The 13230-nt window shown below is 35.6% G+C and overlaps 1 protein-coding gene across 14 annotated transcripts in view; it reads left to right on the top strand.

Annotated features, from left to right (window-relative positions):
- NBEA (neurobeachin) overlaps window positions 1-13230 on the top strand; it is a 480010-nt gene that overhangs the window by 114934 nt on the left and 351846 nt on the right. For all 14 annotated transcript variants that reach the window (XM_071804835.1, XM_071804807.1, XM_071804804.1 and 11 more), the window contains exons 9-10: window positions 1856-2053; window positions 2476-2609. In XM_071804835.1, coding sequence (XP_071660936.1) covers window positions 1856-2053; window positions 2476-2609 — 332 coding nt within the window. The remainder of the gene's footprint in view (window positions 1-1855; window positions 2054-2475; window positions 2610-13230) is intronic.

Here is a 13230-nt window from a genome sequence, read left to right on the forward strand (position 1 = left end):
GGTGGTAGCTTTCATGGGAAGCTTGCCTCTTTCATCTCACAGTTAAGTTTATTTCTCTAAATTATTTCAGATTCTGTGTGGGTGCAAAGGTCCATCAGTTCAGGACACTTTAGTGTGTTGTTTCGTAGTCCAAAGGAGCCTCAACAGACACATACTTCGAATTGCTGGACATGAGGGATCGTGAGTTGCAGATGCAGACTGGGCTTTCAGAATAGTTTCTGAAGTAGTTCAGCACATGTTCTGTTAATTCAACCTGTTGGTGCTGTTAACCAACTGGGAGAATCAACTGTTCAGCTTTTCCAAAAAAGCAACTCTTGAACTCTGGTTGTGCCAAAGCTTTTCTCCCAAAGGAGGATTATACAAAATACTTGAGAGCTTCTGGAAAATGTCTTCATACAAATATTTTTTCTTTCCTATGAGTGTCTGCCTTCCTTCTTGGAATCACCAAGCATGGGACAGGGCTGACTGACAGATCTGCTCCAAGGGTTCTCCAGCAGCTGCAGTCAGGTCTACTCAGTCTCTATCAATTTCATGACCCACATAAAAATGGATGCTTGTCACAAGACCTTACGGTGCCATGTGTCAGTCACTTCAGCAGATGTGCTTTCCCATCATTTGGCTGTAAGCATGAGAATTTTGTTAGGGTTTCCAGCAGCCTTGAGATCTCTGCAAAAGCTGGATGGGTTTTTTGGGTCTACATAATTGGTAGAAACCTGTAATTTATTTGGAAAAAGCAACTGATAGACTATGAGTTGCCTATTTTAATTCTTGTGGCCTGGATAACCAAAACCCTGGTGACAGTAATTTGATTAGTTTCACGATACAATGTTTCTTACTGTGTCTGGGGAGGGAGGGAAAGATTTCGTAGAACCAAGGAGATAAAGAGAATTGTGATGGCTATATGCAGTGGAAAGAAGCAAAATGATTCATAATTAACATCAACAATAGATTAGTGTAAACTGAGTGAAGATTTTAGAAATATACCATATTCTAGATATGTGTTGCATTCATTAAATGGTGGTGATTTCTAACAGATTTGCTTTACTTGTCTCAGTACAGCACTGTGTGTTACTACTAGTTGTCAAATGATTGTTACAGGCAAAAGTAGTTGTGTGCAAAGTAAATCTGACAATGCATCACAGAAAGGAAAAAATCTATCTTTTTGTGCTTGACTGATTTGTCAGTGTTGCCAGGGAGGTTAGTTTTAGATTAGATATGAGTTAGAGTATGTTTAAGTATAATAGACATTTTCAGTCTTCCTTTGTAAAAGGTTTGAATTTGAGAATCATTAATTTGAAATACAGCATTCATAATTTTATTTGGATTTTTTGTTAATGTAAATAATTTGTTTATATATACTCCTCACTGCAAATGAAGCATAGGTTTTAATGCTGTTTAAAAATAACTGTTCCTTTAATCAAAATGTTACACAGTTTGATATTCTAATTTGAGTGAGTTTTTAGAAGCTAAAGTATAAGATATTTAATTATTCTTTAGTTGTGTTGCATTGTATGCTCACTTTTTTTTTTTTTTTTTTTTTAATTTAACCATGTTTATAGCTGTTTGATGTGAAACATTTTTCCAAATAGTTACTTCTGGAACTTGTTGACACTGATGCTGAAAGGAGAGAGAAATAATACTACATAAAATACAAATATTATATTGACATATTGATGTGGAGTACAATATGTACAATATGTAAAACAAAACTACTGGAAAGTCAAAACAAAGTTTAGCACTTGCTATATTCCTTCTTAAGTCCAATGTATTTTATGCAAATTTTGTGGCAAGGATTTTGTCTAAAATACTGTCTTTGTTAAACTTGTGGGTTTTTTGTTTTTTGGTTTTTTTTCAGAGCACATTCAAATTTAAATCTGAGAGTGACATTCATCTGGCTGAGCACCACAAACAAGTGCTATATGATGGGAAACTTGCAAGTAGCATTGCTTTTACTTATAATGCGAAAGCTACTGATGCTCAGCTATGCCTTGAATCCTCACCAAAGGAAAATCCTTCAATTTTTGTACACTCCCCCCATGCTCTCATGCTTCAGGTTTGTGCTACGAAATTGATATTCTGTGACTACTGTTAGCTCATCATCATTTGGATAAGAGGATTTGTGTGCTAGTTCACCAAGAAATTGTTCTTTTGTATTATCTCAGCTCTTAATAGGCTTATCGTTTGAACTGTTCTCTGCTCACTTTCTATAGCAAAAAAAATGATTATTTCTTCATTAAGAAATATGTACTTCATAATATAAGGCACAGTTTGCCATGATGCTGAAGTTTTTCTGTTTAATGTTTGCTTTTGAGTAAAGTGATTATAACTGAAACATAATTAATGAACATAGTTAAACAGGTCTGACTTAGTTTGCATTCAATTCAATCTTAGTGTTCTCAAGTTATGTTTGTAACTGTCTTTTAAAATTGAGATTAACCAAATTTTTTCTTTTATTTATTTATTTTGTTCATTTAGGATGTGAAAGCTATTGTAACACACTCCATTCACAGCGCCATTCATTCCATTGGTGGAATTCAGGTTCTCTTTCCTCTCTTTGCCCAGTTAGACAATCGGCAGCTGCACGACAGTCAGGTGGAAACAACAGTTTGGTAAGCTTCTCTCAAGCCAGATGAAAACTAAATTAAGCTAAGAATCTTTCCATTTTTTTTGTGGGAATGTTTGATTTTTTTTCTTTTGTCAATGCTGTGACTTACATTTTACCCATTTCTTTGAAAATAGTAATATTTTTTTACAAGTAGTTTATCATAGAGATTTTTAAATTGTATGAATCTGATGAGATTCCAGATGGAACTGGCATAAAATTAATTGGATTAAAAAATGAATTAATATCACTCTAGAGTATGTTAAGGTGACATTTGTGATAGTTTTTGTGACTTCTAAAAGTAATCAATACACTTCTTCTTGACAGTGTAATGTTGTTTACTTTCTCAAAGTCTGTGCTGTTTGAATCCATGTTTAGTAACATCCAAAATTAAGGAAAGATATCTCCTTCCATATTAATAGATGAGCAGAAAGTCACAGAGCTGTCATCAGTTATTTTTTGGCCACATTACAATTGCAGCAGTGACTGGGGACATATCCAGAGAGTTTTAAACAGGGACAGATGAAGTCTCTGCTCTGGCATTATGGAAATAACCCTTAGGTTGAAAAGCCTGCCCAGAAGGTAGATGAATGCTCCCGTGGGTAGCCCACAAAGGCCTGCTTAGGAGTCTGTCAGTACCACGCTGACTTGTTCAAAGCTATCTCAGCTGGAGTTCTTTTTGCAAAGATTTCTTGCCACCTGCTTGTCCAGGCAGGATCCTGTTCTATTGGCAACACAAGATGTCTGAACTTGTAAGAAGTAGGTAAATCATAGTAAAAAGAGGTAGTCACAACCCCAAGCCTGACAGTGTTCAAGAAGAGACTGGGCAACCCCCTCAGACACATGATGTGAACTGTGGGGTTGTCATATGCAGGGACAGGAATTGGACTTGATGATCCTTGTGGGTCCCTTCTAACTCAGAATGTTCTATGATTCTGTGATACGATTCTACAATTCTATAAGAACAAAGTATGCAGCCTAAATCTTTGGTGGTAATAAAACAGAAAAGATAATTCTCAAAAAACTGGTACGGTGTTTCCCTGTAGGATGGTACATAACCAAAACCTGCTGGAAAACAGTGTTTAGGGTTAGCGTAAGGTGACTCTTGTATTTGAATAAATTTATAAAATAGGTGTATAATTCAGAATGCATGGCTTATTTTCCTGCTTAGAATACTCTACTATTAATTATTCTGGATATTTCCTATTGCATCAGGAATAAGTTAGTTAACTGGAAAATAATTAAATAATACTAAAACTGAAAATAATTTTGAAAAAATTAACTGAACGTGATGCAGTGCTATAATTTCTCAAGAAGGATCACTTGTCTCAGTCTAAGAATTTAAGAAGTTAATCAACTTGTTAAGGTTTTTGTCAGTTATCTGTTTTTCCTTTTGGTAACTCAAATATTTGTAGCTAAGATGGTTGCAGGTTTTCATTTGTTTATGTAGTGTGAAAAGATACTGTATTTCATAAGGATATTTTAGTACAATGTTAGAAGTAAAACCACAGGCTTAAAAATAATGAATTCTACTTCCAAACAGTACAATGGTGCAAATAATTTCATTCAGTGTTAAAAGACAAAAAAGTTGGTTGTGTATTGACTTATGTGGGATATTTAGTTTTAGTAGTCTGCTTTCCAGTATGTACTTTGCACTGAAGTATTGTGACATAAGTAGAACAGAAAAAACAATGCTTGGTTTGAAATAAATGCACAAAAAATATTTCCCTGTATATATTTAATTAGTGACACAACAGAATTACTTTATTCCAATTTAGGGAAGATTATGTGTGTATGTGCCCATATATATGAATAAAATATATGTTAAGTTCATTAATGAGCTGAGTCTGTAATACATGATAAAGCAGTAACTAGGTCTGTTTAGAAATGGAGAGCTAATGTAATTTAAGTTTAATATTAATACGTTGAGATAAAGACCAATTCTTTCCAAGTGTGTGGTCTTTCCAGTGAGTGAGAACATTCATAAAGTTCAATTTAAAATGTGCAGAACATTTCTGGAGTTAGTTGAACTGTAAGTAGGGAAAATAAGTTGTTCTTGAATAAATCAATGCATTTCTTCTCTAATTAGATAATATTCTAAAAAGAGATCTATAATTCGTTACACTATATGATTGTGCAAATACACGATATAACAAGATGTGATCCAAACTCCAGAACATATTCAAAAGACTTAAGCAAATGGTGATTTAATGAGATGTAACTTAAATGTTTAGTTACCATGGTTTTGTTGTATGTGTGCTATTTTCTTATATTTAATTTAATAGCCTGTAGGTATTGAGAAAAATAATGGCTTAAGTGAACAAGGAAGTAGGCAAATAAAGGAATAAAATATTTCTGGGGGCAAAGAAAGGAGATAATGGGGAAAAGGGGCTAAACATGAAAAACAGGGATACCTTTAAGATTTATTTGTGGAGTGGAATAAGAAGTATACTTACTGAGTCCTTTCCTTCTTTCCCCCTTTTTTTAGACTATCCTTGTGTTATTTTTTGGTTTCCAAAATGCATTTGTTGAACTGTGGCTGATGCTTGTTTTTACCCTTCTTAGCTATAAAAATGTATCTAGAGCAGCAGCAGGGGGCTTCCCTGCTACTTTCTGAAAACTAGTTGGCATTCAGCCACTACAATAGTTGTGTTTTTATAAGCAGATAATCTTTAAGCCTCTTTGCCAAGGAAAAAGGTCCGGATGATGCTTGATGACAGTAGGCTGCTATGTTTGTAAAGGTTTACTGTGGCTGTAGAATTACTTTCTGGTGGCCAACTGGGGGACTCAAAAATTGTCCCTTGAACAGAGCTCTGTTGCCTTTTGTCTTAATGTGTTCCTTGGAGGTGGGAAATATAAACAACTTGATACCCCAGTGTAAGTGTCTGAGGTTGCCAGGCTACTCTTCTGAATCCTTCTTACCTCCTTCTCTTCTGCCCATATCTGTTCAAGAAGTTCAAGGTTCTCAAGTACTGGTGGTTTTTTTGTTGTTGGTTTTGTTTTGTTTTGTTTAGCATTAGAGAGGGTTTGTTAGCAGGACTGTGGGATAATACCTTGGTTTTTAATTTTCTTGATCGACTCACAATTTATATCTTCTCTATGGATTCATTGTAAATAAAATTTTAAATTATAAAGCAATGCAATGTTACTATAGTGACTTTATGGTTCAATGGCGTTCTTTGTGAATGTCCTTTATTTCTGTAATGTGTATATCCCTGTATGCCTTATCTACATCTTCTATGAGACTGAATATTGAAATAACCTACAATTCTGCTTTTGAAGCACTGTATAGATTCTTATGCTTTCATACACTGAAATTAAACGAATGGAAACAGAGTTCATATATCTTAAGTACGTTTTTTTTCGATTAAGTGATGCACTTTCTATTCAGAAGAGCCATCCATCAACTTGAATGCCAAGACTGCTACTTTTCATCCTACCTTTCAGTACTCTGGGTAGAATAGAAAATTTAGCAGTTTAGGTCAATAAGATGTTTATGCAATAAAGAGAAATATAGAGTGTTTTTTTCTATTATGATGCTGTTGTCGATACCTTTGTTAATATATGGGTAATATCATAGGAAGGACTTGCTTTTTTGTCATCTCTCATGTATGGCTTTGACTTCATTTGGATCTGCTGAGCACTGGGATACAAACTGATTTTGACAAGGTATTGAGTGCACAGTGTTTGACACTGACATGGTTCCATCACAGAATAAATAACAAGTGTTAATTTAGATGAGGTTGTTGCTTTGAAATGTGTCATATCCTAAAAATATTTGAAAGCAGAAGGAGTTACAGCTGTTTGCTTAAGTAGATTAGGTTGTTCCAAAATGTTCTTTTATATGCTTATTCTAGAAGTTACTAACTAGATTTGCTAGATCATGTACACTATGCCATAAAAATACAGTGCCTAGGCCCACCTTAACATTCTTAAAGGAGATACATACACACACCCCCCAAATTTGTAGCAAACTAAATGTAGGCATATTTTCAGTCAGTTTTATTGCTGACGTGATTTTGACTCTAATATAGATAGTCCTGATACACAGTGTTTCGCTGACCTATGCTAAGTCATGAAATGGAAGGATCAGCGAGAGGGGGAAGAATAATGGATCAAGTGCACCCTCAGCAAATTTGTGGATGACACCAAGCTGAGTGGTGCTGTTGACACACCTGAGGTACAGGATGCCATCCAGAGGGAGACCTGGACAAGCTTCAGAAGTGGGCCTATGTACTCATGAGGTTCAACAAGGCCCAGTGCAAGGTCCTGCACATGGGTCAAGGCAGACCCTGGTATCAATACAGGCTGGGGGAAAAGGGGATTGACAGCAGCCCTTCGGAGAAGGTACTGGTGGGTGAAAAGCTGGACATGAGCCAGTGGTGTGCTCTTGCAGCCCAGAAGGCCAGTCATATCTTGGGCTGCATCAAAAGGAACATGACCAGCAGGTTGAGGGAGGTGATTCTGCCCCTCTGCTCATCTCTGGTGAGACCCCACCTGGAGTACTGTGTCCAACTCTGTCCATAAAAAGGACATGCAACTGCTGAAGTGAATGCAGAGGAGACCACAAAAATGATAAGAGGGCTGGAACAGTTCTCCTATGAGGACAGGCTGAGAGAGCTGGGGTTGTTCAACCTGGGGATGAGAAGGCTCCAGGCAGGTCTTATTGGGGCCTTTCAGTACTTAAAATGGACCTGTAAGAAAGATAGGGACAGACTTTTTAAAAAGTAGGGCCTGTTGTGACAGGACAAGAAGTAACAGTTTTAAATTAAAGGAGGGGAGATTCAGGCTAGACATGAGGGAAACATTTTTTACAAGGACAGCGGTAAAGCACAGGTTGCACAGGTTGCCCAGAGAGGGGGTAGACGCCCCATCCCTGGAGACATTCAAGGCCAGGCTGGACATGGGTCTGAGCAACCCAATCTAGTTGAAGAGGTCCCTGCTCATTGAAGGGCATTGAACTAGATGAGCTTTGAAGGTCCTTTCTAACTGAAACCATTCTATGGTTCTGTGAATGTTTGAAGTCCTGCTCTTCATGTTTTCCTGTAAATGAGCTATGTGTTCTGCTTTGATCGATTAATATTTTGTATTATTTTTTTAGTATTTTTATATTCATTTGATAACTCTTTAGATTTCTGTATGTAACTAGTAGCATTGCTGCATCTGCATTTTTATAGATGAGCCTAGTTCTCTAAGTACAATAGGAAATAAGCAATTTCCCTGTCAGTTTCCACAGACAGTAAATAACACAAATTGGTAGGAAATAAAATTTGATGTGTTAATTCTTTCTTAGTTTAATGTGAAAAAACTGTTTCCAATAATTCTTAATAATGTCATTATTTTAATCGAATTTAAGATCATGATAGCAAATACCATGAACGCCAGGTAGTCTCCTACTTACCCAATCTGTCCTCTTCTGCTGTCTTTCAATATTCTTGTTTGCCCCAGCTTGCCCACGTATTTGAAGTTTATGGTGAGTATGAAAGTCATCCTTTTCCAAGGTCTTTGCCACATACCTTTGTGCATCTAGTAGAGAGCCACGTTCCCAGCCCCTTGCTACCTGCAGTCCACAATTTCGAGTTTGCAGAGTTGGGTGCTGATAACCCTCTCCTCCTGCATTCCTAAGGGAACCAGGGTGAATATCGCACCTGAAATTTCACATCTCTAGTATAGCTTAGCTGTGCTCAGATGAAATCAGTTCTACTGGAATCTTCCCAAATGGTCACAGCAGGAAAGTGACTTCCCTAATCAGACTGCCTGGACAGGAGTTTATAATGAAAATACAGTCACAGTAGAAGTCCTTTGTAAACTCCTAAACTGTGGTACCTCCGCATATTCCAGAAGATCCAGGAACTATTCAGGGTGGCTAATTTATGATTGGAGTCTTTTTTCCCAAAATGTTGTGCCTGTAAGCTGAGGTGTGTGATGACTTACTGCTCTAGTTCTCCTATTGAACACATATTCACCTGACTTGTGTTAAGTGCCGTCAGTTTGGATGAAACACATCTAGCAGTCTTCTCTTATTGTCCTCATATGTTACATGAAAAAGAAGTAGAAAAGGGAAAAGAAAGAAGTAGTTTCCTCTTTCTTTCCAACAAGCCTACAGGAAGAAAAAAGATAGTGGAAACTAAGGAAGCACTTGAGAGAGCTCATGGGAACTTCCTCTCCATCCACATAATCTGTCTGCATCTCTTCTGCTCTGAGTTTGTCTTACCTTCAGCATGATTAAGGAACCCTTCTTGGCTTTGCGGCACTCAGGCTTTAGTAGCCATGACTGCATAAATATGAATGAATATGAGTAATTAGTAGTGCAGGAGCAGAGCAATTGACTATGTTAAAACATGCACAAGTATCTGATTTCATGCTTTAGCCATGAATATACCTTGATGAAAATCTCTTTTTGTATTCCCAACTTGTATTGAAGGCAAAACAGTTTCTGAAATCCTTGCTTACCCATTGTGCTTTGGTTTGCTTCCCGGAGGAATAAAGTGAGAAAGTAGAGATCATCTTGCATCTGCTGTGCATCAAAATATATTGCTAATATATTGCTGATGCTTCTCCCTGAGGATTTCTAAGTCCATACTATTAAATATTCAGTAAATATTGTGATGGAAGTACCAAATTGCTTAATGAATCAGACAAACTAATTTAAAACTGTTTACTAACAGTAAGATGTAACGGTCAGCTAGCAGATGAAGAGTAATAATTTATCTCAATACAGCCAGTTTTGCATTTTGAATTGAAGTTAAGGGGCAAGTCCCTTAGGATTTTTTTGTTGTTGTTGTATAAAAATAAAACACTATTTGTTAGCATATGATTTTCCTTAATTCCTTTTTATCTGTTTATTTTAAGATTAGTTTTTGAAAGTTATCATTTTAACAGCCTATAATGGAGTATAATCATATGATACTTTTCTCTTATTTTTTAGGAGCTGGAAGTACAAATGAAGTTAGTTTATAAAGGATCCTTCCTAAAGATAATCAGACAGAACAAATACCTGCATCATTCTCTTTTACATAACCTCTTCGTCTGTCATTAATCAACATACTTAGATCTTTAGAGCTACATGTCGATTTTAATTAAAGATGCCCTTTGTAAAGCACAATCCAGATAACTTGATAATATAGAATCCAAGATGAAACTTAAAGTAATTTAGGTAGATTTTTCAGAGAAAATGATCATGGGAAAGAGTAGACTAGAGAAAGTGGTCTGTCTAGTGATTTCTTAAAAACAAAACCAAAACAACCAAACAGAAACTCCACACACACACACACACAAAAAGCCACAAACAAACAAAACACACAGAAAAGACAAGAGTAATTTAACTTTTATCCTAGTGGTACAATGACTGATGTCTAGTGTTTATTTATTCCTCCAAAGCCCTTGTCATATGCATTTGAGTATATGACTATGTCCCTAATAGGATGCTTCGTTTGTGAGTGAAATCATAAAATCTTAGTTAATAAGAACAGATTATCTAAATTGTCCTGTATTTTAGCTCCACAAAACAGTAATAATTATTCACTTATTGGGAACTACCAGTCAATTTAGAATTTGATAAAGGCAACTCTTATTTTTTCAATGATTGTCGTAGCATAGAGACTTCATAACACTGTGATATCCCCTGAAAGCTTTTATGTGTAATAGGAAAAGGTGCTTTTGTGAATACTGTAGTATATTTTTTGCAAGTTTAATGTGAGCCCTGCAGCAATCCAATGCATTTTAGTTACTGATAAGTTTGTTAAATTCTGTTTGAAAAATTGTTCATCTTAGAAGACAGTCTTCGAATCAATATTATTTCCTCTGTGTCAACAGCAACCTTTTTAAAAGTGTAATTTGGGCAACCTTGGTCTGCTGATAAAAATTTTTATATTTAAAAAATTCAGGTTTAATTTATTCAGCTGCCAAGATGACTCCATAAATTGACTATTCTAGATACAATCCTCTAAATTAGGCAATCAGGTCTTTAGAAGACTAAATTTTTTAGAATGCAATATTGAGGAGAAAAGACCCATTATGTCAGTATGGTTTTATATATATATGTATATAAAATATATGTGTGTGTGTATATATGTATGTATACACACTCTTAAATGTTTGCTTCAGGTCAGTCTGAACATATGGAGAAAGAGAAGTTTTAAAGAGGTTGGTTCAGCTTATCTGAAAATAGTTAACTGTTGGGTCTTTTCAGGCAGATTGAATGCTCTCTAGGATAAAGGGTATAAGATAGGTAACATGCAAAAATGATGTTTTGTGCAACAGCTGTTACTTAGTACAGTCTTATTCTCTCCTTCCTCCTTCAAAAAAGAAATTTCACCAGAGAGAAGTGTAAGCAGGATTTCTGGAAATCTGTACATGCAGTAAGAATTTAAAAACACTTCCATTTTGATTTTGTAGTTCTACCAGTTAAAGTATTATAGATTTTCAATTATTCATTTCCTGCATAAAGATATGGACAAACTGCTAGTTACATTTAATTATGCTGCTAATTTTCAGCAATAAAATTGTCTTATACACTATACATCTCAAAAATCATTGTATCTCTGTGTGACTGCCAGGTGGTTCTCCTTAACTGCTGCTTTTTCTGGTACTTGGAATTTTTTATGTGCTTGAGGATATAAAGTTTAATGATGCATTCATGTGTGCTATCCCAAGATTTGAATTATGATATTATACAGGCAACTCTATTATTTACGGTGGCAATTCTGGATAATGCAGCAGGATTAAAAGCAAGAGTTACCGCTTGCAGACCTGACTCTGCAGACTCGCCTTGTGGTGTCTTTATGTGTCTGGTTTGATAGATGTTAAAAGCCATTTTGCATGTAGGAAAAGGCATAGTTCATTCACAGAAGTATTGTCTGAATTAATAGGTTTTCCTGCAACTAGAAACATTGGCATCACTTTGCAGAGACAGCTAAGGTAGCTCTTTGCAGAGCTAGTGTGGACAGGCAGGATTTATCAGTTCAGCCATACCCTGAATAAAGATGGTTAATATTGAAAAAGTGATATTTGGGCTCCATCTGCATGTGAATGAATAAACTTTGTTGATTCAGTCTTTCTTGTATAGAGCCAGTCTGTATGTTTCTGTGTCTGTGGCCACTCATTAAGTCTGAGTTGACTGGTGTGTTTTGTGTCGACTTAGAGAAAAATCTTTATTGTTAGTGTGTCTTAAAACTTTTATTCGGAGTCCTATCAGAATTCCTAACAATTGTGTAGACACTGTATTAACAAGAGATAAGAGTAACTCTAGCCCATGAGTTTACATCTAAGTTCATTAAATGGACAAATAAGTCGATATACAAACAAAAGAGAGTTTGATAAATTACTTGTAGAAGTGGAAGTAGATCCTTTTAAACTTAAGTCTGGTGCCATGTTCATGGTACAACAATCTTTGAAAACATTTTAATAACTTTTTTTTTTTTACTTTTCAATATAATATTAATAGTATTTATTATTGTAATTCTGGTCCTAATCCTGCAATGATGTATACTGTTTCTTGACTTCATGCATAATGAGTTGTCCTCCTAAGTCATAAGGTTACTCATAAAGGATGATAATAAGCACCATCTATATGGACTTTTCCTTGACCTATCCAATTAAAAAAAAAAAAAAAGCCAAACACAAAGAAAACAAGCAGTTTCTAAATATAAATCTTCAACCCTTTACATGAACTTCATATAAATTGTCATGTAGAAAAAATGATGAGTATCTCATTTTGGATGACAAATGCAACAGAAACTTTATCTCAGGGTAAGAAAAAATTGATGCATATAACCTGGTTTGAAATTGATGTGACAGCTTGACAGGCTGTTTTGATAAAAGCTTTGGAGTACTGTAAATGGATGTTATCTGTGTTCTTTTACTGCTGACACTCTGTGGAGCATTCTATATGTTATTTTAGACTGATTATTGTGACCATTCAACAATTAAGCAAGACAAGGCACTATTTAATGTTCACAGCATGTACTTTTCGTGCACTGGGTGCTTTTCACATGGCAGCCTTGCTCGCCAAATAGAGTAGATCTTGTTTTCTGCAGCACATGGATTATTTTCTGGTGCTGGCTTGGAGTGGTGAATCTCAACATTGATTTCAAAGTAAAATATTGAATTTGGAGAGCAAGCAAACCTTTAGCTGACCAGATACTGTAAGTAAAGTTGAAAATTATAAAATGCAGGTTAGACATTTTCTTTCATTCACTTTTTCATACCTACAAAAGCCACAGTTTTCACCCTTGCCTGTGCACACCACCTGTGTGAAAACTTTCATGGTTGCAGATATTTGTCTGTGCAGCTAGGAATTGTTAAACATATTTCATATTTAGAAAAGGAATAGTGGCTTTATATATGCGTTGTGCAGGCAGTACAATGCATTCTGTCATCTACCTTTTTGAGATGTTTGAAAAATCATTTAAATATTTGTGTTCTGTCATAAGTATGTGGTTGGTTGTGGGTTGTGTTTGTTGTTTTGGGGTTTGTTTTTTGGGTTTTCGGTTTTGTGGTGTTTTTTGGTTTTGTTTTGGTTTTGTTTTTTTTTTTTTTTTTAATTATTTTCTCCCTTTCCTCTGGATATTTCAGCAACAGATGCGTGCATTTTTGTTTCCCTCTCACTATCCAGGAGTCACTTGGTA

Source organism: Patagioenas fasciata, chromosome 1, assembly GCF_037038585.1.
Source record: "Patagioenas fasciata isolate bPatFas1 chromosome 1, bPatFas1.hap1, whole genome shotgun sequence".
NCBI lineage: Eukaryota > Metazoa > Chordata > Aves > Columbiformes > Columbidae > Patagioenas > Patagioenas fasciata.